This window comes from Trachemys scripta, chromosome 7 (genome assembly GCF_013100865.1).
Source record: "Trachemys scripta elegans isolate TJP31775 chromosome 7, CAS_Tse_1.0, whole genome shotgun sequence".
Taxonomy (NCBI): Eukaryota; Metazoa; Chordata; order Testudines; family Emydidae; genus Trachemys; species Trachemys scripta.
The window spans coordinates 112,924,017-112,947,984 of record NC_048304.1 but is presented as its reverse complement, the minus strand read 5'-3'; the positions used below and the strand labels follow the sequence as shown (position 1 = coordinate 112,947,984).

At 38.2% G+C, this 23,968-nt stretch overlaps 1 protein-coding gene across 1 annotated transcript in view; it reads left to right on the top strand.

Moving 5' to 3' along the window:
- Positions 1 to 23,968, top strand: part of CCDC172 (coiled-coil domain containing 172) — a 32,438-nt gene that overhangs the window by 5,698 nt on the left and 2,772 nt on the right. The window contains exons 3-6 of the mRNA XM_034775832.1: positions 99 to 215; positions 1,294 to 1,459; positions 2,436 to 2,537; positions 5,538 to 5,640. Coding sequence (XP_034631723.1) covers positions 99 to 215; positions 1,294 to 1,459; positions 2,436 to 2,537; positions 5,538 to 5,640 — 488 coding nt within the window. The remainder of the gene's footprint in view (positions 1 to 98; positions 216 to 1,293; positions 1,460 to 2,435; positions 2,538 to 5,537; positions 5,641 to 23,968) is intronic.

Genomic DNA, 23,968 nt, shown 5'->3' with positions numbered 1-23,968 from the left:
CAGACTATTTTTTTTTCTGGTTAGGGCTCTTTATGTGCAGGACCTATACATCATGTGTACTTATTTTTATCACCAATAATCTTTTGTTTTCTTTGAAGGTTCAGCAGCTGTCTGAAAAGCTCTTCTACTTACAGCTTTTGAAGAAACGTGAAGACATCTTAGAGAAAAAGAAAGTTGAACTTATGAATCAAAGGAGTATTTTTCTCAAAATCTTTGTATGTATGTTTCCAGTTATACTATTTAGGAGAGTTCAGTTTTACAAAATACTGTATGACTACAGTCAGTTTTATATTTAGAAAAAAATTGGACACTAATGAATTATGAAAATCTGAATGATTAAAATTTGTTTTGGTTCTAACAAATTAAAACACAAAGAAATTCAGAATCTCACTCCAAACTTTAATCCATGATTTTAGATAATCTACCTCCTGAATTACCTTTAAAAACTTTTCAGTTGTCTTTATAACTTAGTAGTATTATTGCAGTGTCTAGCATATTCCCCTTCCTACATATAGGACAGAATAAGGAATACTGTAAATATTATACTAATACTACTTAGCTATCAAGGCAAAATTGCTGTCCTCTGATGGAATGTGAATTTGATATCAACTGTATCCAGTGAGATTTGATGCATGGATTATCTCTTCCCTTGTTTACAAGGGAATTCACTTTTTATTTAAATCAGTATTCAGATAAGAGCTTTGAATGGAATTTAATCTTGTCATTGACTTTATGAATGTATTTTTCTATAAATGGAAGTTTTTCTTATAAAAACAAATACTTAAAAATAAATTTGGGACCTATTTCTAAAAGGCACCGAGAAACCGCATATTCCGACTCCCTAACAGGGTCAGCTTTCTTAGGCTATATTTTGGGAGCTTAAATAGTGCTGTGGCCTTGTCCTGAACTTCTGCAAAGGGGTGAATTTCACCCTTAATGAGCAATTTAAAGAACCAAAAAGAATGGCCATTTTGTGCCATTGATTTTAAGCAGAAGTCTCCATTGATTTCAACACATGCTTAAAAATTGATAACATAATGTGGCCTCTAACACTAATGATACAGCACTATTATTATAGAACACCCTGCTTTCACTTTGTCACAAGAGCGAAACAGTAAGATTAATGCAACAGAAGTAATGATGGAGATCAAGACCATTTCCCTGTTTTTCCAGGTTGCAAAATAGAATACATACCGATTTTACATAGTTATAAGGGAGTAAAACTGGATTTCAGCTCCATTATTTTAACAAAGATTCTATTTTCCTCTGTGTATTGTCTTTCCACCTTTCTAGTCAGATACAAAGAGGAAAATGATTGAAGAAGAGGAGAATTTTATGAAGGAAATCACAGATTTTAACAATGAATATGGACTAACATGTAACAGAGAGCTTTTGATTAGAAAAAAAGCCAAGACTGAAATATGTGACTTAGAAACTCAGGCAAATATTTTGAAAAATGGTACGTCTTACGTTAAACTATTTTATCTTTGATTGCTAGAGAATACAAATGACTAAGACTTAACTGAGTAAAGCAATATTTTTAAACTGATTGCCTTCCTAGCTGGATATTTCTCTTAGGGCTAGATTGTGAGATCATGATCTGACCTAAATAAGGGGCAGTGTGTTGGTGTGGCTATATTGCCCAGTACACTCTCTCCCACTCATTTCTGCTATGCGGGGAAGTACAAGCTCTGCGGTCCCTGCATCTACGCCTGCACAACTGTCCAGGAGGTCACAGCCAACAAAGAGGTATGGGGGGGTGCACATTGCATTACCACGTTAAATGGACCACAATTAAGCCCTCAATGATTATTGACCACCAGCTTTGAGTCCTACAAGCCCTCCTAAATTCAGTGGGAGTTACATGCACAGGTACCTCATGGGATTGGTCCTTTATAGTTATTGTCTGAAACAGGATCCTATGACCCTTTGAGCTAAAATACAGAATATAAGATTATCATAGCAGGTGGTCTAACCATGGCCTTTCTTGTTCCTCTTCCTTGCTGACTGGGCAGTCATTCTTTGTGCTAGCCACAGACCACACTAGTAACAAAGGCAATGGCTACTTGGACCATTTCAGTTCCCATTTCTCCAGGTGAACCCAACTCACCCAGCTGGCGATAAAGTCCAGAGTTCCAGCAACATGCATAGCCAACAGGGATAAAAAATTTCTCTCTTCAGACAGTTTGACTTGACAGACTTAATTCATCATGCACCTGTTCCTTGTATTCCCTGTTTGTAGATACAGATAATTCTAATAGAGTTGTCCATATGTAATTTCTTGTACATCAGGTTTTATAAGTCTAATTGTATTTTTAGCCTAATATCCTTTTAGAATATCCGAAGATGGTTAGAAGTAATTAAAGAGTATTTAAGATTATACCATGAAGATTAAAACTGTAATACATTTTAACTTAAAATATATTTCTTCTTAGAAATGGAGTCAATGGAATGTGAAAATGTTCAGTTAAATGCACTCCAGCTGCAGAAGAATGAATTAAAGCAGGATTTATTTACTCTCCAGAGCAAACTCAAAGGTATTTAATGTGTTGGATAGTCACTTATTATGATAATCATTTGTGATTTGACAAACACATTTGACAAATAGTTCCCCTCAGATATTTTTCACAGAAGTAAGATTGTCCCAATGACTATTCATGGTCTTAAAGAAAGATATGAATTGTTACTTAGAATGACAATGGATAGTCACTGGGACAGGGAAAGAAACTTAGAATGGATGTATAGCTTGGTATTTAGGGACTCACCTGGGGGGTGGGATACCCGAGTCCCTGCTCCAGTTATAATTTTTTAAAAGTAGAACACAGCTTCAAGAGAAGAGATTGAAAAAGAAGCATACTAGAATATCCATAGCCCGGTGATAGTAGTGCACTACTCTTCTGAAATGTGGGAGACCCCAACTAACATCTCTTCTACGCATCAGGCAATGGGAAGAATTGAACCTAGGTCTCCCACATCCCAGGTGAGCGCCCTTATCACTGGGGTAAAACCACACATTTATAACAATTCTCAAACTTAGATTCACCAAACAATTTTTTTAAATGCAGTTTTTGGTTTGACCGAAAACTTTTTCTTGAAAACCAAAAAAAGCCATTGTCCATCTAGCTTTAATGATAAATTGTTTATCCTGCTAATCTTTTCAAATATAATACAGCATTGATTTAGAGTGAGGACATGAGAAATATATATATATATATATGTGTGACTTGATTTACGAAAGAACCAACAAAAGGTGACAAAGTAAACGTTTTTGTCAGTGTGCTGGTGGTGCATATCTGCAATAAAATAAAGCAGGCGCATCGGATAACTCAGGATAATCTGGGCTCTGAACCTGCTCTCGCGGAAGTCAAACAGTAGGTGTTACCATTGTCTTCTGTGGAAGCAGGATAGGAGCCATAAAAGACAAAGATGCTTATAAATTTAAACCAGTAGTGTCACTCTCTTCCAGACTATTTTTATCATTTATGGATAGATTGATAGTAATATAGTTATCTACCCTCTCCCTCATTTCCTTTCACTTCCTGCCTCCATCATTCCTTTCTCCAACCTCACCTTCCTTTTCATCTCTTCTCTCTTTATAATACTGAAACAATCTCTCTCCGAAATACTCTGGTGTTTGAAATACAGCTCTGATCCATGTATACTGTAACACCTCTTGATAGCCTGTCATCTAGATTATTATATACAAGGATCTAGTAATAAAATGGGTTTATTTGTGTGACACTTCAAATAGTGCAGAGTTCATTGGGTCCAACTTTTGTCCCATTTTGTTTAACACTGCAGTCCATTCACCATCATAATTATTTACTGTACTACGGTAGTGCCTAGGAGAGCTAGTCACAGACTAGGAGGCCACTGTGGTAAGTGCTGTGCAAATTCAGAAAGAGATGATGTCTGTCCCAAAGAACTTACAATGTAAGAGTATTGGTATTCTGCCATGGGGAAGTGTGATTGAAGCATATACAGACAGATATGAAATCAAAGCTAGCTTGAGTAACAGCAGCAGCATTGGTGTCTGCACATGCTACTCCTGCCTGCAGAACCCTGCATACATACTCGAGCAGTCACCGACCATGCTGCTGCAGCTTCACTACTACTGTTGCTCAAGCTATCTTTGTTGAGTTTTAAGGAGGGTTTTTGAGGAAGATGATGTAGATTTGCAAATGGTAGATTTGCCCCTCCCAACTGCGAGGAACTGCATGTAATAAGGAATGAAGGGCTCGTTTAAAAATTGTACAAGAGGGTGATGGCATCATGGGCCGACTGGAGGTGGGAGTCAACATCTCAGTACTGAATGAGAGATAACTAGGGTGGAGATAGGCCATAAAGGGCCTTGAAAGTGAAGACAGACATCTTATGTTTCATGTAATAGAGAAGGGGGAGCCAGAGAAGGGAGGCAAAGACAGGAGGGATGGGGTCAAAGTGACAGGACAGAAAAATGATCTTGGGAGCAGCATTTGGAATAGATACAAGCAGGGCAAGACTACATTTGTCAAGGCTAGAGAAAAATCTGAAAGAATCAGCAAGATTTAGTCAGCCTGGACATGAGGACCTACAAAGAGGTCAAGTCAAAGATTATGCCCATGACATGGGTCTGAGTGACAGGCAGGATGGCAGTGTTGTCCACTGTAATTGAGAAAATAGGTATTGAGGAAGGCTTGGGGGAACAGGCAGGAGATAAGAAGCTGAGTTTTAGCTATGTTGATCTTGAGCTAATGACTAGACATCTGTGAGCAGATGTCAGAGAGACAGGCCAAGATTTTAGTTTGGACAAAGGGAGATAGGCCTGGAGCCAAAAGATAGATCTGAGAGTCATCAACATAGAGGTGATTGAATTTATGTTTACAGATGAGATTAATGTGTAGGTGTAGGTGCAATAAGGTGTAGACAGAGAAGAGAAAGTGACCAAGAACAGAGGCCTGTGACACCCCCACTGAAAGCTGAAGGGGTGAGGAGGAGGATCCTCTGAAGGAGCATAGAGTAGGAGGAAAATCAGGAGAGAAGAGAGTCATGGAAAGAAAAAGAGGACAAGATTTCAAGAAAAAAAACAACAGTTGACTGCGTCAAAGGCAGCTGACATGTCAAGGAGGATGAGGATGAAGTACTAGTTCTGAGATTTGGCTAAAATAGTATAATAAAGCCAATCTTTTATTTTTTATTAAATCTACAAAGCTTTGGGTATAAAATAGAAATAACCAGAATGTATGTATATTGTTTAAATAATACATATGTAATAGTAGTTGAACAAGGAAAGAAATCCATAAATTGTTCTTTATGAGGTTAAAATTTTAATGTACAGATACTATAAGCATTCTGCAGATTTTGCAATGCTTGAAAGATTACAATTGTATGGTAACTACATCTGTAAAATATTTTAATTTTATGTACTGTGACCTAATATTTTCACCTTCATAGCAGTTTCCACAATAATTAGAATGTGTGAACTTCTAAAATGCAGGCTGTATGTGAATACAGATGATTTATATATATTAGTAAGGACATTGTTATTTTACTTTTAGATACTGAAGAACAACTACGTGAAGCTGAAGACATTACAAAATGTTTAGAAGCAGAAAAAGTCAAAGTTAGTGAAAAGCCTCAGACTGACATTGAATGTTTAAGGTAATGATCATCAGTTGTGTACTTTAGTTTTCAAACTTAAACTTTGCCTTTACCATTTTGGACCATTCCTGTAACATCATTGTAGCTACATTGGGCCTAATTTGAGCTTTTTATGCATAGTATTCCCTTTGAAGTCTGAAGAAATAATTAGTGTCTGTTACAGAACAAATCCTGTTGCCCTTACTTATGACATCCAGTTAAGTCAAAGACTTTGCTCCTTGTTGTCCGGCTATACCAAAAGAAGGACAGGAGACATTTGATATGGATTTAATCAGGCCGCAACATTATTATTAGATGTCTGGGACTGCCCAGCAGATAAAAGTGTACAGTGCAGGTAACCCCGTTTATTCCGTAATTACCCGGGGAACTTCCACCAGCTCCTCCTCTTTTTCCAGCCAGATCCCTCCAGCACTTCCTTTGCCAGGACCATACCATCCACCCCTCCCCCCTCACAGTTGAGGTGGGCTATAAGAAAAGGGGGTTGGTTCCAACCATAGGAGCTCCAAACTCCCTGCCCCATTCCGTTCCTTTAACCAGCACTTCCATTTTATGTCCTTTACCAGGCCATTTATCTGGTCACTGGATGCCTGCACTGGACATCCACCCCACACTTACAAAATAAGTTGCGACATACAGCCTACAACCTTTTCTACTCACCATAATAGGCCTTCCCTGACACCCCGCTGTGGGGAAGGCAAAAACCCCCCACTCCACCAAAGCCAATATAGTGGTGAGGTAAAAATTCCTTCCCAGCCCCCCTAAATTCCCTCCAAATGAGAATTAATTAATTTGGAAATCTGCATACAGGGGTACAAGTATTTTGTACAACATGTACACACAAGATACAATGTAAATAATAATAGTAGCTGCTGGTCCATAAGGGAATGTGTTAGAATTCATTCTTTTACATTATTAATTCCATGGTGATGCATTAGCTTTTCTGATGTATGAGGTTGTCATCTTCCTTCTAAATAATACAATTCTCAGAGTAATTTAGTGCTGTAACATCACTTAATTGTCAACCTAGCATAATTAGTTTTCTTGGAAAGACTGTCTGCGTAGAAAGTAGGGAACCACCAAGAATTAGGATTATTTTCAATCCCCAGATCTACCACTGACTCACTGAAAGACAATGTGCAAATCATTTAACCAGTGCCTCAGTTTCCCCATTTGTAAATAATGATAAGCAAGTGAGGGGTCTTCTGAGGTTCAATCATGTTTGTAAAGTGTTCTAAGAACTTTGGCTGGAAGGCACAATAGAAGATAAAATATATTTAATAGTCATGACTATTAATCAATGAAGCATCCTACAGAAATCAAATCAACACGAAATATGAGGAGATTTGCTGATTAATTGATCATAGATTTTTATTTTATGTTGCAATAAGTTTATATTAATTAGCTACTGGCAGCATAGTGTTTAGAAGATATACACCTCTACCCCAATATAACGCTGTCCTGGGGAGCCAAAAAAATCTTAGTGTGTTATAGGTGAAACCGCGTTATATCGAACTTGCTTTGATCCGCCGGAGTGCGCAGCCCCGTCCCCTCAGAGCATTGCTTTACCGCGTTATATCCGAATTCATGTTATATCGGGTCGCATTATATTGGGGTAGAGGTGTATAAAGTGCTACTATTACTACTAATATAGTAAACATTTGCTTTTCTATGACTTAGGAAATCCTTTAAAAAACCTACTACATTCACATAAAATCTGTTTTAGCATTTCACACTTTGGGCCAAATTCAGAGCGGCGTTTAAGTAAGTCCAAAGTTGTTTAAGATAGTTTGGCTTACACCCAGGGCCGCCAACAGCGGGTTTGGGCCCCGGTGAAAATTTTTTTTCAGCTCCCCAGCAAGGGCGGACCGGCTAAACTGGGCAGACGAGGGGGGGGGAAGCCGGGGAAGCTGGGCCCGGAATTTTTTCGGGCTCCCCAGGAAGGGCGGACCGGCTAAACAGGACCGACAAGACGGGGGGAAAGCCGGGCCCCAGGCCCCCTTCCAGACCGCAAGGCCCCGGTAATTTGTACCGGCTTGCCCACCCTCTTGTCGGCCCTGCTTACACCTTCATCTTGGCTCGTTAGCATGTAAGTTGCAACAACTTAGACTCAGACTCATACACCTTTACCAGTGTGTTTCTTACAACCCTGACATATTACAACTTAATTGGGCCAACTGAGCTAAGATAGAAAGGGAATCAAAGATGGTTTAATTTACAGTCTATATAAATATGGAGCCATAAGAGAGCAGTGTTGAAAGAAAAGCCACTAACAGGAGGGTGTAAAAGAGTAAATTACTTTAGCTTACGCTGTCTTGGATTCACCCACTCACCTCTGCATTTGGGCCTCTAAGAGGAAATACGGAAGGAGAAAAAAGAGTGGATGTTATAGCTCAAGTTATGAATTATTGGCTAAGTTGCTAATTATTAAGCTACCCTTGATTACTTGCTTTCTATTCTATAGTTGCATGTTAAGAATGAACATGGCTCTGGCTCTTCCTTCAAAATAAATAAGCTATTTTAGATTAACAACTCTTAACACTGAATGAAGGACGCATAATTTCAATACACCTGACACAAAGCTGACTCAGCAAGAAAATAAACGCACTTCCACGTTAGCTGATGGACTGACTAAAGCCTGACATTTTGTTGTCATTGTGCAATTTACAACAAAAATACTAATTAAAAACTTCTTGTCTTGGAAATAATTTACTATAAAGGCTTAGAAAATGATTAACAAACTAAATGACTATTATATTTCTTTCATTATTGAAATGTAACTTGTATATTCCTTGTGGAAGACTTCAAATGTTGCTTCAGACAAAATCTGTTAAGTGTCATTCTTACACAGCTGTACTCTTTACAGGAGGTAGACTATTTTTTCCCCCAAACACAGGTAGTCAAAATTTTCTGACTACAGGTATTGATTCTGTATCATTTTCAAATGAAATATTTTATAAAGAGGTCATTGTCTTGCTAAAGTCAATCCTACAACTCCCAGGCAGGCATGCCCTTGCACCTGCATGGAACCCTACTGACATCAAATGCCCCGAAAGTGTGTTCTGTCACGTTTCAGTCACGTTAGTTTAGCCAAGTGAGCTTAACATGACTGAAAAGCCCTGTTAAGATACTAACATTTCTGAAGCAGTGTTATTTGGCTTCAAACGTGCTAGTCCACATCTTAGAGATTTTCAGTAATGTTAAGCTAATGTGATTTAACTAACATGATTGCGGGAAAAAAAAACACTTTTTTGGCCTTCAAGATAGGGCTAATAGGGTTATGCTTGAACACTAGGTGCTGCCTATGCAGAATCCATTGTAGGAATGGAGCCTTTGTTTCTAAATAGTATTTAGAAACAATTTTTAGTATACAAAGGATGATATTTTGACAAGAATCATGGATAACATACATAGATTTGCCCTCAAAATGAAAGAATCAAAACATTTTTGTTTACCTTTTACAGACAGTAAAACCACACTACCCTGTAAATGGTAAAAATACAGATGTTTTTAGTGCCTCATTAGAAAAGAAAAGAAAAAAAAAAAAAGGAGACACAGACGGCATCAATAAACCTGATATATGTAGCTCCCAGACTGCCCTCTAAGTCTGTTATTGTATCACATACTTAGGCCCTGGTCAAAAATCAATATTAAAAGTAGCTGGCAAAGGAAGAATTTTCATTACAATTAAGTATATATCTTAAAGTATATTGCATTTCAGCTGAAAAGGCTGAAAAGTATAACAAGGTAATTCAAATTACAGTGACTCATCTTGGAGCTGAGCAAAATGCTCTGTAACATGTCTATGGTTTAATAAAATCTCTCCAAAATCCCTCCAATTATCACACACGGTCAGGAAAAAAACCCACTCATTGGTGATTCAAACAGCTGATGGAGCTGCTGTAGATGAGCAAATGCTCCGCAACATGCCCCAGATATAGGAACCAGCCACACGCAATTTAAATAAAAAGCACTGATGTAGTTATAGCCAGGGCCGGCTCCAGGGTTTTGGCCGCCCCACGCAGCCAAACAAACAATCAAAAAAAGCCGCGATCACGATCTGCGGCGGCAATTCGGCAGGAGGTCCTTCGCTCCGAGCAGGAATGAGGGACCGTCCGCCGAATTGCCGCCAAACAGCTAGACGTGCTTCCCCTCTCCGAAGTGGCCGCTCCAGGCACCTGCTTGCCAAGCTGGTGCCTGGAGCCGGCCCTGGTTATAGCTAAATAGTAGCTTCCAACACTTACAAGTTTGCCCAAAAAAGGCTGGAATTTCTCATGCTAAAGATAAATTTGGGGAAAATTTGTTAAAATTTCTTTTGGCTTTTTCTGAGATATAGGAACACTGAAATAAAATAGTGTTCTCCAAATGCAGTATTTTCATGGATCCTCACCCATGGGTACGTGCTTCGAAGGAATGCCTCTGACTCAGAATTCAAAAATCATTAATACACACTGGGGGCAGGATTAAATACAATTACCAGATTTGCCAACAAAAGTCTTTTCATTATGCACCACCGATGGTAGCAGGTCTGTTGCCAGATGCTGCTGCTGATACAGTCTGCTTACTGTTTATTTCTAATAAATAATATTTTTTCTGAGCCTTCAGAAACTGAAGCATGTATCATGTACGTGCGTTAAATTGCTTCTATCGTACACCTCAATCAGCTCGCCTGCACTCTCCCCATATTTAGCCTCCACGGGAACTACTGTGAAAATTCAAAACCCTTCAGCAGCTTCTGGTGGGCAAGCATTTAACAGGTTTCAAGAAATGGCTCAAGTGTTGCTGAAAGATCTAGCTCACTGACTGGCAACACTCTGGGCCTAATGTGCCTCAGAGTAAGAATTGGCTGAAATTTCTTAACTGAAAAACAGTTTTTCATCAAAAATTAAGTTTTTTGTGGCAAAATATCTTTTGATTAAATATTTCATTTTTTCTATGTGAAATTTCAAAATGAAATTGAACAATTGTTTTTCTTTAATTGAATTTTAGATTTGTTTAATTTTTTTCAAAATCTAATAATTTTCAGTATTTTCAGTTATTGCTTTACCCATTTTCTCTCCCTTTTTTGCTACTGGAGGCAACAGAATGAACAAGTTTAAAGTTTTGGTTTGGGTTTTTTTTCTTCCACAATTTTTAAAAAATGTATCCTTTTTCTATTCTAAACTTTCCAAAATGTCCTCCACTTTGGAAAATTACATGCAGCAAAACGAAAAATGACATATTTACTTTGCTACTTAGTAACTTTTTCAAAGTTGAAGTTTTGAAGAGTCGCAGAGTGGAAAAAGGAAAGTGAATGAGTGTGAGAAGACAAATCTAGACACTATTCCTGGTACTGCACTCAGCGGCAAAAAGAAGAAAAAGAGAAAATAAATGAAAATTCAAAAGTTTTGAAAATTTTTAATTTTTTTTTACAAAAAATTGTGGTAACGTGAAAAATTGTTCAATCTGAAAACTTTGCAAATTGGAAACAACTTCAAAATTTGAAATTTTGGTAACTGGCTTTCCAGTGAGCCATGACTCAGCTGGCTTCAAAGATCTTCTCCAGAATGTCATGCCAAATTGTTACCATGCTAGGGTGAATACTTCACATGTCTGTCAGCTTCCCAGGAGTCTTTCAATGACTCTGATGCAAAATTGGCCTGATGACCTTTAAGTAGACATCTTCATGACAAAAAGTCTAAAGTGACTGAAAATTGCTACAAACAATTTCAAAATGATTTTCATTCCAAGGGTTTTGAAAGAAACCTTTTTAATTTTCCTCAAAAAAAAAATTACCAAAAAATTTCAAAATGATTTTAAGTTTTTGGTTTTCATTTTAATTTTATTTATCCTCTTTCATTTTTATCCCCCCCACACACACACACTTTCTCCCCCTTTTCCATTTGCCACTGAACAAAGGAAAAAGTTAACAAAAGAGGGAAAAGCTAACAAAAATTGTTTTTATCAAAAAGACTGAAAATTTCAAAACAAGAATATTTTTATTAAAAAAATGAGAAATCAACATTTTGTTGAAAAATATTTTACATGAAAAATTTTAAGCAACTACTACAGAATACCAATAGGATTTCTGCATGAGTACTGTCAGTTTCATAAGAGCTTTAACAAAATAGGTAGGTAGTAAAGTATGCCTTCAAAGAAATATTCTGGCTTAGAAACAATACTGTAGTCACTCCAATAACTTCCTGGTGTCATTCACAGATCATTACAACTAATATGTTGCATGCCTCATAGAGTGACCACTATTCTGCTGGATATATCATCAGGTAAAAAACCAAAAGTCTGCCTTTGCTCCTACCCAAAAAATTACTTACAACTCATGCACAGAAGTCTCTCTCTTTCTCTCCGAAGTGCCTTCTCTGCTTCAAAGCAGCCTCAACAAAATCAACAGTCCAAGTGAATTGGATGCATATTCAAGGCAGCAGTTAGAGTAAAATGGAGCTTTTTCAAACGGAAGTTGCCTTTAAATTATGAGATACCCATTTAATCACTCATTCTAGGTATCTGCTACCTAAAGTTTGTATTTAACTCTCAGATGCCAAATACTCTGCTCCTCTCCTTTCTCAAACATGAAATCCTAACTCAGAGTTAAGTAGAGGGGGGCCTCTAACTGGTACTAATGAATTCTTGAGTGCGGTGTTTGCCTCTGTTATATTCTATTTAATTATTTATCATGGTAAATATTATTTAACTTGTTTTACACTTTCACTTTAGAACTATGTGTTGCCACACATCAAACAGGCTAAAAGGATTTTTAATTAAAAGGTGATTCTGAGAAGGCTGGGGCAGTTTCTAATTGAAACCAGTCCATTATACAAGAGAATTTAGAGGATAAATTGTGTCTTTGAAGCTTGAAATTCCATACTATTTAAGAAGCCTGGAAACAGAAACGAAATGCACAGTCAGTTTACATTATTTAATAGTTTGGGGCTTTGTTTACTTGCCTAATTATAAAAGAACTAGTATTGCTTCTTATGCCTCATATTACAGGAAAAGAAACCTCATTACTGAAACCATGAAGGAGAAAATGATGCCTTCTTTCACATAAATCATACAAGAAATATGTTCACTAGAGCTGAACAAATGCTTCATATTAATAGTGGATTGCCTAAGGCCTGATTCTGGTAGTTTTGAGAAAATATTTGCAATTAAATTTTATGTTAAATTTTATAAGCAGGAAATATCAATCTCTGGAGTAATATGTGAGGCAAAATGGGTTTCTTTAATGAAAATCTGCTCATTGATTTCCTAACACTTTTTATAGCACTGCCCAGTAAGACTATTATAGTTAGAATTGTGTCATGGTTTCCATTATGAACCCCAATTTCTGGTGTTTATAATTCAGATATAAAATTTGCTCTAGGGTAAATGTTGACATCTAAAGTTTGCTTGGGAGCAATTTTCTTTATGCAAGTAGAAACATAGGAAATTTGGAGTGAAACAACCATTGGTTCATCTATGATTTCCTCTGCCTTTCAGCAGGTATAACCAGAAATGCTATCAGTCCCCAGATACGTATACATTTCAGCTTTGAAGTCTGAGTCTTGTAGCTTTAACCACTCCCTTGCCAGTCTCTTCCTTAAAAACAGACCCCAATGGGAGTTATGAAGGGTTATTTAGGTATTGGGAAGAAATGTGCCCCTCACATAGGCAGCAAATTAACTGAAATTAAACATTTGTTAAATACTGTGTTAGTATGTGACAAACTCGTTCACCTAGCCCAGAGTTTAACCACTGGTATTAAATTACAGTACAAATACATCAAGATTATTAATGTAATTCTTAAATCTGTGATTGTTTCTATTTGTGCAGTGCCTTAAGTACATTGGCTGGGAGCTTTATAAATACTATGGGCCAAATCCTGGGTAGGTGTAATCCGTTATAGCTCCATTAAGGTCAACTACTCAACAAGCCTTGGAGAGGAAAAGCCCATCCTGCAAACTTCTGCTTAATTGATGTTCATGAGTTAGACTATTATCCTGCAATGAAAAAAGTTATTTTGTTTATGGTCATATTCACCAGCATGCTAAGGGCCAGCACAAATGTCAAAAGCCAAAATGTCATTTAAGATCCACTTAAGACACTCAGATTACCTGGGATGTAAGTAGTGCTTAGGTCTTCTTCAGGCTCCGTGACCAGCGGTGAATTTCTGACCACTGAATATTTACCTTTCAAACGCTTTTTCCCTAATGTAATATTTCTTAAAATTTTTGTCAGAGGGTATTCCAGTCATAGCTAAATTATATTTTGTAACCATTCTCCAGACATTTTCTAAGAATTTAATATAGTTTTAAAGATAATTGAATGGATACTGCTCACATATTCTGTCCTAATTAGTGCTTTATATACAATGGAACCAGCACTTAGATTCTCAAGTGACAGGCATGTAATCTATTTAATCTTAATTAAGGTATTTCTATCTCTTTTGATTTACATCTAATTCCCATAGTTAGGCATCCTAGCGTTATATTTACTTTTGTTACTATTGATAGAACCCTGTGTTTCATCTTCATATAATTTACTATCACTCCCAGATCACTTTTTAAATTTGTTTGCTCTAGTTCTATTCCATCACACGTGTTTTTTAATTTATTTGTTCAACCTATGGACATGGCTTTACATTTTGTGATCCTGAATTTCATTTAGGACTCATTCGCCTTCAACCCCAGTCAAATTATAATATCCTGCAATTTATTGACTTCAACTGTATCAACAGCATTCTCTATCTTGGCGTCATCAGCAAATTGTGAACAGCCAGCACCTTATTACCGTAGCTTTAGGATCATCTAAATACATTTGGTTCCAGCATTGAACCTTGTAGGACTCCACACATTATCTCCATTTTGGCTTGAAACCATGAACCAGAACCCTGTCTTACTCTTTCCTTCAGACAGTTTTCAACCCAATCTTAAATCCTTCATTAATACTACTGCTTTCAGATTAGTCACCTGTGTGACAGTTTAATAAGTGAGAAAATCCAGGTAGATCTCCTCAGCTACTTTCCTCTCAGATTTTGGGGTACTCTTTTAGAGAACTGTCAAACTGGTCTCATAAGCTAGATTTTTTTGTAAACCCATGGTCTGTATCCACCGCATCTCTGTTATCTTCCAAGCTGATAGAATCCATTATAAGGAATAAAATGGCTAACAATTTTCTGGTGTAAATTAGACATAAAAAGAAGGTCAAAAGCAAACAAAAGGCAAGGGGTGGGGGAGAAAAGAAGTGGAAAACATTCTACTAGCATCAACAAAGCCTCAATTTTTTTCCAACAATGTAAAAGAGCAAATGGCAGCAACTGCAATACATTTAACAGCAGCTGAGTGATTTCCTTCCTTCCTCCCATTTATTAGAAAAAAGAAATAAAACAGATAATCATTCTGACTTCTGAACAAAAAGTTCTTTGCTACAGTCCACAAATACTCACTCTTAGAATGCAAGCTTTGGTCATAAGATCCTTGCTCCAATAATGTGGATGAGTATTCAGAGAATTCCATTTACTGGTAACTTCATTTTCTTTTCATTTCAGTTCAATGCCATCAGTTTCTATTGAATTGACACCTATTTTTCCAATATACAGCTGAATTGCAAGAAGTAAGTGTATGAACCATGAAGGTCAATGATATTTAAAAACTTCAGCTGCAACCCCCCACACACTAATTGGGGATAATAGAGCTTTATATAAATATTGGCTTATTTGGAAAGTAAGTGGTTAACCTAATAATTCTCTGAATACTCATCCACATTATTGGAGCAAGAATCTTGTGGCTCAACTTTGTATTTTCTTTTCTTTGTTTTTAAAGAACTGTTGTCATTATGCTGGGGGAGGGGAAAATGTCCTATTATGCCTTGTTCTGGTAAGAAGTATGCCTTACTCCATTTCTAAAAGTGACTGAGAATTATGTCAGGATAATATATTTCCATAGATTTGCCCATCTAATTTGACAGTGAATAGACTGGTACGCAGGTCCTTCTGATCTGATTACTAAAATGAGAAAGTTAAATCTACTTCCAGGTTAAGCATTATTTTGAATATTTCCATTGTCTCTGCATTCTTTCTGGTAAAACTTCATCATTTATTCACTAACTCAGGCGTCTCCACAGCATTGATTGTGTAGCCTATAACCTAACAGACATCTCCTGTTTTGTGAGTATAATATTCCTGGCACATACTGTAATTACTTAGTTTCTAAATAAGAAAGAAGGAAGACTTGAAAGTAGAATCAATTGATTAATGTAAAATTAACCTCTCCGTTTGAATGCGAATGACTTACCACTGTCCCCCAAACGCTGAGAAATGTAAATGTCTCCACCTGACTATTCCAAAGTTTTTCTAAAACTTTTAAAATAAAAAGCATAAATAATTATTTAATTAGCACTTGACAGTTTCAAAGCACTTGACATGATAGCAATTAGTTAATTCTCATAATAGCTCCAAGAGGCAGATAAGCAAATATGAGTGAAATTATTGCTTGAGTCTCAGTTATTTTACCCTCAGTACTGGTGCCACAAAGTGAGTTGGGACTCCTCACATGAATCACGGCCATGGTATCATTTGTAGCTCAAGACCCGCAACCAGCCTATCAGACACATCAATTTCACCTGACTCCAGAAGACAAGAACAGCAGTGTTCATTTTGAAAGCAATCAGTGTCTGCCTAGTCCCATATTAAATAAACTATGCTTTTGTTTTTCTTAAACAAATTAGGCTTTTAATATCAAGCTAACAGAGGAAAATACAGAAAGTAATACATTAGGAGCAAAGACAATGAAGATACTCTGATTTAAATCAATGTAATCAAGATCAGAATCTGAGGCTTAGACCTTTAAGTGTACCACTTCTCCCTTTTAAAGGATCTGTGAGCTATACATTCACTTTATTACAGTACAGTGCATATTACCTCTTAGAGCAGTGCCTCCCAAACTATGAGCCTTGGCTCTTGAAAGGAGCTTTGAAGGATTCACGGGGGAGCCATGAGTGTTTATGGGGGGAGGGGAGGAATAGGAGATATGCCCATTTTATTTTCTAATTAAGAGACTATTAAACTGAGCTTAAAAATTTCCTGTACCTTATCTATGGTTCTGCAGCTTATGCTGCTGCTCCCACTGAGGCTGGGAGCTTGTGTGCCCTCCGCTCCTTCAGGAGGCCTTCAGCAGAGAGACTTCCTCCTGAGGGAAGCGTTCAGCAGGAAGTCTCTGCTGAAGGCCCCTTGCTGGAGTGGTAGGCAAAGAGACTTCCAGTGCCAGCAGCAGCACCAGCACTACCAGATAGTGGAAGAGGGCTGAGGGAGAACCCAACTAACTCCCAAGAGGAGGAAAAGGGTGGTAGTGGTCGGGGACTTCCTCCTAAGGGGACACAGTCATCCATCTGCCATCCAGAGTGGGAATCCTGAGAAGTGTGCTGCTTGCCTGAAGCTAGAATTCAGGATGTGACTGAGTCTGCCAAGACTCATCAAGCACTGGGACCTCTACTCCTTCCTGCTTATCAAATGGGCACCAACAATACTGCCAAGAATGACCTGGAGCAGATCACTGCAGACTATGTGGGCTCTGGGAAAGAAGGATAAAAGAATTTGGAGTACAAGTTGTGTTCTCGTTCCTCCTCCCTATTAAAGGGAAAGGCCCGGGCAAGGATAGTCGAATTGTGGAAGTAAATGCTTGGCTATGCAGGTGGTGTCGGCAAGAGGGCTTTAGCTTCTTTGACAACAAGCTGATGTTCTAGGAAAGAGGATTACCCTGCTGGGATGGGCTCCATCTATCAAATACTGGAAGAGCATCTTTGGACGTTGTCTGGCTAACCTGATAAGGAGAGCTTTAAACTAGGTCCTATGGGGGATGGTGACCAAAATCTGTCCGATATGCATCTAGGCAAAGAACAGGGGAAGGGGCTAATTTCTGGACAAGGGACTAGAAATCACAACTGCATTAAAAAGGAAAGCAACAAGGCAGTCTGCAAAATATCTTTGATGCCTATATACAAATACAAGGAGTATGGGGAACATAGTATATGAAGAAGATTATGAGTTAATTGGCATTACAGACACTGTGGGGATAACTCCCATGATTGGAGTATGAGCATTGAGGGAGATAGCTTTTTCCAAAAGGCTAAGTTTGGGAATAAAAGGAGTATGTGTTGCGCTGTACATCAAGAACGTATACACTTGCTACAAGGTCCAAGGGGAAGTGAGAGGCAGAGCTACAGAGAGTCTCTGGGTGAAGATAACAAGGGATAAGAACAGTAGCGACATTATGGTGGGGGTCTATTATAGGCCACAAAGTCAGGTGGATGAGTCATTCTACAAGCAGGTAACAAGATTAACTAATACGCATGAGCTAGTATTAATGGGGGATTTTAACTTCCCTGAGATCTGTTGGAAGACTATTACAGCAAAACATTATATGTCCTGCAAATTCTTACCGTGTGTAGAGGACAGTTTTCTGATTCAGATAGTTGAGGAAACAACTAGGGGGGTCAACCATTTTGGATCTGGTTTTGACAAACAGGGATGAATTAGTTGCGAATATGAAGGTGGTCAGGAACTTGGGAGGAAGTGATCATGATCTGATAGAATTCAAGATCCTATGGAAAGGAGGACATGAGAACAACAAAACAAGGGCCCTGGACTTCAGAAAGGCAGATTTCAACTGACTCAGAGAAATAGTGGGCAAGGTCCAATTAGGAAGAAAAGGAGTCAAAGGGGGCTGTCTCAACACCACGCTATTCTGATGCAGAGGAAGGATAAAAAGAGCCACAGGCTGCACAAGGAGCTTTTTATGTACCAAAAGGGATACATACAGGAAATGGAAGGAAGGAGGGGCAAGTCACCAAGGAAGTATACATGGGAATAGCGTGAGCACATAGGGACAAAATCAGGAAAGCCAAGGCAAAGAATGAATCACAGCTGGCAAGAAATGTTAGAGACAACAAGAAGGGGTTCTTAAAATATGCCAGGCAAAAAAGAAAGACCAAGCACAGTGTGGGTCCACTACTCAATGAAGAAAGAGAGCTGGAAACGGAAGATGATAGGAAGGCATAGCTGCTCAATGCCTACTTTGCTTCAGTCTTCTCACAAAATATAACACATGACCGGACAAGTGAAGTTACCATAGACAAAAAGGAAGGGATGCAGATTGAGATAAGTAAAGAGATCTTCTGACCAATCTGAATGAATTCAAATCAGTGGGGCAGGATGCTATACACCGAGGGAACTGAAGGAATTAGCTGAATAAATCTCAGACCCACTGGCAATATTATTTACAAACTCATGGATGATAGCAGAGGTCCTGGAAGACTGGAGAAGGGCTAATGTAATGCCCCATCTTTAAAAGGGCGATAAAAGAGGAGCTGGGGAACTAGAGACCAGTCAGTCTGACTTCAATATCTAGGAAGCTACTTGAGCAATATATAAAATATTCAATTTGCGAATATGTGGAAGATGAAGCAGCAGTCAGCATGGATCACTAGCAGACAGTATGAATTTACCAAGAACAAATCATGCCAAACCAGGTTGATTTCCTTCTTTGACAGGCTAACTGATTTGGTGGATGGGGGGAAATGCGGTGGACATAATATACCTGGACTTCAGCAAGGCTTCTGCCAGGGTCCCACGTGACATTCTGATAAGTAAGCTGGAGAAATGCAGGCTCGGTGGAACTACCATTAAATTAATACATAATTGGTTAAACAACCACAAACAAAGAGAAACTATTACTGGAATTATGTCAGATTGGAGGAACGTCTCAAGTGGGGTTCCACAGGGATCTGTTCTGGGTCCGGTGTTGTTTAACATCTTTATTAGTGACCTGGATGTAGGTAGAGAGAGCATACTGATCAAGTTTGCAGATGACATAAAACTAAAGGGGGTTGCCAATACTTTGGAGAATAGAGCTAAAATTCAGAGGGATCTTGATAAACTGGGCTATAACAACAAAATGAAATTCAATAAAGACAAATGTAAAGTGCTACATATTGGGAAGAAAAAACAAAGGCACAAAACCAGAACGATGGATAACCGGCTTGATAGCAGCACTGCTGAGAAGGATCTGGGAGTTGTGGTGGATCACAACCTCACATGAGTCAGTAGTGTGATGCTGTTGCAAAAAAAGCAAATGCAAGTTTAGGTTGCATTAACAGAGGCATAGCATGCAAGTCACTGGAGGTGATAGTATCACTCTACTCGCTGCTGGTTAGGCCTCAGCTCTGGTCACCAATATATGTGGAAAGGATGTAGAGAAACTGGAAAGGATCCAGAGGCGAGCAACAAAGATGATCAAAGAGATGGAATGGAAGCCATATGAGCAAAGGCTGAAGGAACTGGGTACATTTAGTGTGGAAAAGAGGAGACTTGGTGGGATAAGATAGTGGTCTTCAGATATTTGAAAAATTGCCATAAAATAGATTGAGAAAAGTTGTTGTCTCTTGCCATAAAGGGCAGGACAAGAGGCAATGGGTTCAATCTACAGCATAGCAAATTTAGATTAAATCTCAGGAAAAACTTCCTAACTGTAAGAGCAGTAGGACAAAGGAACAGACTTCCTCAGGAGGTTGTGGAAGTTTATTCACTGGAGATTTTCAAAGGAGGCTGGATAGCCATCTGTCTTGGATGGTTTAGACACACCAAATCCTGCATTCTGGGAGGCGGTTAGACTAGATGACCTTTGCGGTCCTTTCTAACCCTGTGGTTCTATAATTCAAGTGCATCTTATCTTTATAATGGAATGATTTTTATCTAGTGTTTTAAGCCTACATGTAGCAAATGTTTGGCTGAAGATGATGATGACTTTAATAAATTTAAACTGAAAAAGGAAGAAAACTAGATAATACGATAACAGTTACATTATGTTTGGATTTTTGTGTCTTGATATTACTGTGAAGAGTCCACAGTCACAATGTGTCATTTGATTTCAAGTGTTAATAAATGAAAATCTGAGGCCAGAGAAAATACAGAGACATTTAGAAAATAGAACAGGAGTACTCGTGGCACCCTAGAGACTAACAAATTTATTTGAGCATAAGCTTTCTTGGGCTACAGCCCACTTCTTCGGATGCTGTAGCCCATGAAAGCTTATGCTCAAATAAATTTGTTAGTCTCTAAGGTGCCACAAGTACTCCTGTTCTTTTTGCGGATACAGACTAACATGGCTGCTACTCTGAAACCTGTCATTTAGAAAATAAATACCTGGAATTTGTACACAAGAGCCAAAAAAATTTCTTTCGGAAACAAGAACAAAGAAAGCATATAAAAAAAAAAAAAGAATTGTGCCTAAAGAAGCTTCCTCAAAAAGCCTTAGAAGCGAATTGCAAAATGCAAACACTGTTGGCAAGAGCCCAACTCGAACAACAAGTGAGAAAATTCTCAAGATCCTTGCTAAATTCGTAGTGGATGAAGGTCTTAACTGGGCTGTGTGCGGAGGAGACTGTGTGGGGAGGGAGCTGCAGCCATGACTGGAAAGAACAGGGATGTTGCAGCACGATTAAAGAAAGTGACACCAGCATCAATTTGGAAACTGTATGATTCATCACCAAGCTTTGGCATTGAAGAATTTGCAACCTGAAGTATATAAGACTCTCAACATTGTTATTAAAAGTTTTAATTTTATAAAATCCTGGGCAGTGATCACCAGGGATCCTATAAATCCATCTACCATGGAAAAACATGGAATTTGCATTTTTACAGGGAATCTTCAGTTTTTACATTTTGTGAAAAAATAAAAACATATACAGTAGTACCCCATTTAGCCGAGTCTCCATTATCCGGCTCTCCATATTAAACACCCTGGGGCTGATGGTGGGAGCCCTGCCATCCCGGGGCTCCGCTGTTAGCCCGAGTTTGGTTAATATGGAGAGCCAGATAACGGAGGCTCGGACAAACAGGGTTCTACTGAATCAATAACATTGTGTTCAACTGATACCTATATATATTGTGGCTAGGGAAACTGAAATTCAACATTTAATTTTAATCACAGAAAAACATGGATTTTTATGTTTCTTATAGGAGAATTTTTTTAAAATCACAGAAAACTAGGATCCTTGGTGATTACACACTCTTTCAGTATGTTATGTGAACAAATGGACACGGACCACATTCAAGTTTTGTTTCATAGCAAAGGCAGGTGGTTTTGAATTGTGTGATGAAATCAGAATTTTCCTCCTTGTGGAAAACAGACCTTGCAGATTACATATGTAAGTGGACTTCTTTACTATATTGGGTTAATCAGTGGACATATTAGCAAATGGAATGCACTGAATCTAACACTTCAAGGTTGGAATGCAAATATACTAGATTTAAAAGAGAAAATCAGGGGATTAATGAAGAAAGCTTGTCTTTGAAGATGCCACATTGAAAAGGGAGTTACCAAGATGTTTCCAATATTACACACTTTTAAAAAGAACAAAGTGAAAGTAATCAAAATGGAATTAACGACCCAATATTCACTCATTTGTCTGGATTGTATTCCCACTTTGATGAATATTTTCCTGAAATTGAACATGAATCTCCAGATCGATTGCATTTGAAAGACATTCTTGGTAACAGCTGACTCAATTCCAACCTTAGGTATCTCAGCTCAAGAAAATCAATTGTCAAGTGATCACATGCTAAAAACTCACCAAATTTTCAAAAATGACAAATCAGGAATTCTGGATTTCTGTTAGGGGAGAGTACAAAACTCAGTGATGAAGTTTCTGTGTGTCTGCATTTTCAACAATTGTTTTCAGGAAAACTAAACACAGAAATCATTTAAACTTGGAAAACAAGTAATATCTGGCACTATCAGAGATTCAACCAAACATTGCTCAACCATACAGTTCAGAACAGGTCCATTCTTTTCACTAAAATTTTAGGCTCTGTCCAAAGACACCAACCCCCTCCCCCACTCCCCACTCCCCGAAAACCCTATAGTTTCAAATTATAGTTTTAAAAACCCAGATTAGATCAGATTATATAATTAAACAAACTATATATAGTTAAAGTCACAAAAATCATCCAAACTCTAGAGTCCATCTTGATTCTAGTATCCTGCATCAGTAAAAAAAAAAAAAGGCATTTGGTATGGTGAGCCACCACATTTTAAAATAGCTGTAAGGGAACTGCAGTACTAAAAAGTTGGTAGACCACACTGTAGACCATCTTTAAAACTTTCTTTAAAATCTTCCTTCTTTGTCAGAACACATGTATGTATGCAGTTTGTTTCCAAAGAAATGCTTCTGTAAGCTTCTGTAACCCTTCTCTAAACAGAGAGACCTCACACATCATATACAGCTCTAACTTATCCCTTTCTGCCGTTTGCCTTTTTTGGTACCTTAATGGGAAAAAAATGAAACAAACGTCAGTCTCTGTTATTAAATACATCCATTCTAATTCTGTGTCCCGAATAAGCTAATTCTATCAAATCAAGGTTACACTTTTTCTTTCATGGTTAGCAAAGCCATTTTTATGAGAAGCATCACTGCCCCATGTGGAAGAGATGTTCTGCCCATGTTAGGCTGACTAAAGAAATGTCATCTATATATACATACTAGGCTAACTCACTAGTATCCTCTAACACCCAATATATGAAACACTTAAAGGTTGTCAGTTTCTCTCTCAACATCAGCAGTGTGCAGGGCTACTGCTGTAAGGGAACGGCTGGCATATTTAACTAGCACCAGGATATACCTCTTCCCTTTTTGTCTGCCTATATAGCAGGCCCAAAATATCCAACGTGACCCTTTGAAATTATTCTTCTGTTATAGGAAGTGGACTTAACCTAACTTTGCAGTTCTCTTCTGTTTCTCTACCTGTTAGCACCCATGACAGGGCTCACCGTATAATTTTACTGCTTGATATACTTCAGGCCACTAAAAGTTTGGGGTTAGCTTTTCTCTTGGTCCATTAAATGTCTAGCTAAGTAAATATAATGGGTGATGCACAGTAATTTGGACTGGTACCTTTGACAGCACTAATTGCCTGCTTGTTTCCTAAGCTTTAATATTCCCCATGGGAACCCGCCCCCTTTAGAGAGGATTATTCATTTGTGAATAGCTCTCTTTGCTTCTGTGAGAGTTGCACAGACTCTAGTTATCTGATGAACAGGGCATCTGTTGTTCTGGTCATGGCCTCTGAGGCCACTCTGGAGACAGTATTAGGTAAGTCAGTCCCTCTCAATGGCTCTATCCAGTCTCCAGTAACATCTGTCTCAGGATCCGCCACAATTCAGAATTTTGTTAACAAGAAGCTGCTGTATTAACTGCTTCCGTGCCAGAAGTTAACTCAGTCACAGGTTCTGTGTTTGTAGGGGCTGCTTTTTGAGCTTGGTGCCGAGTGACAATTAGACAATTGTGACCAATTTCATTCTCC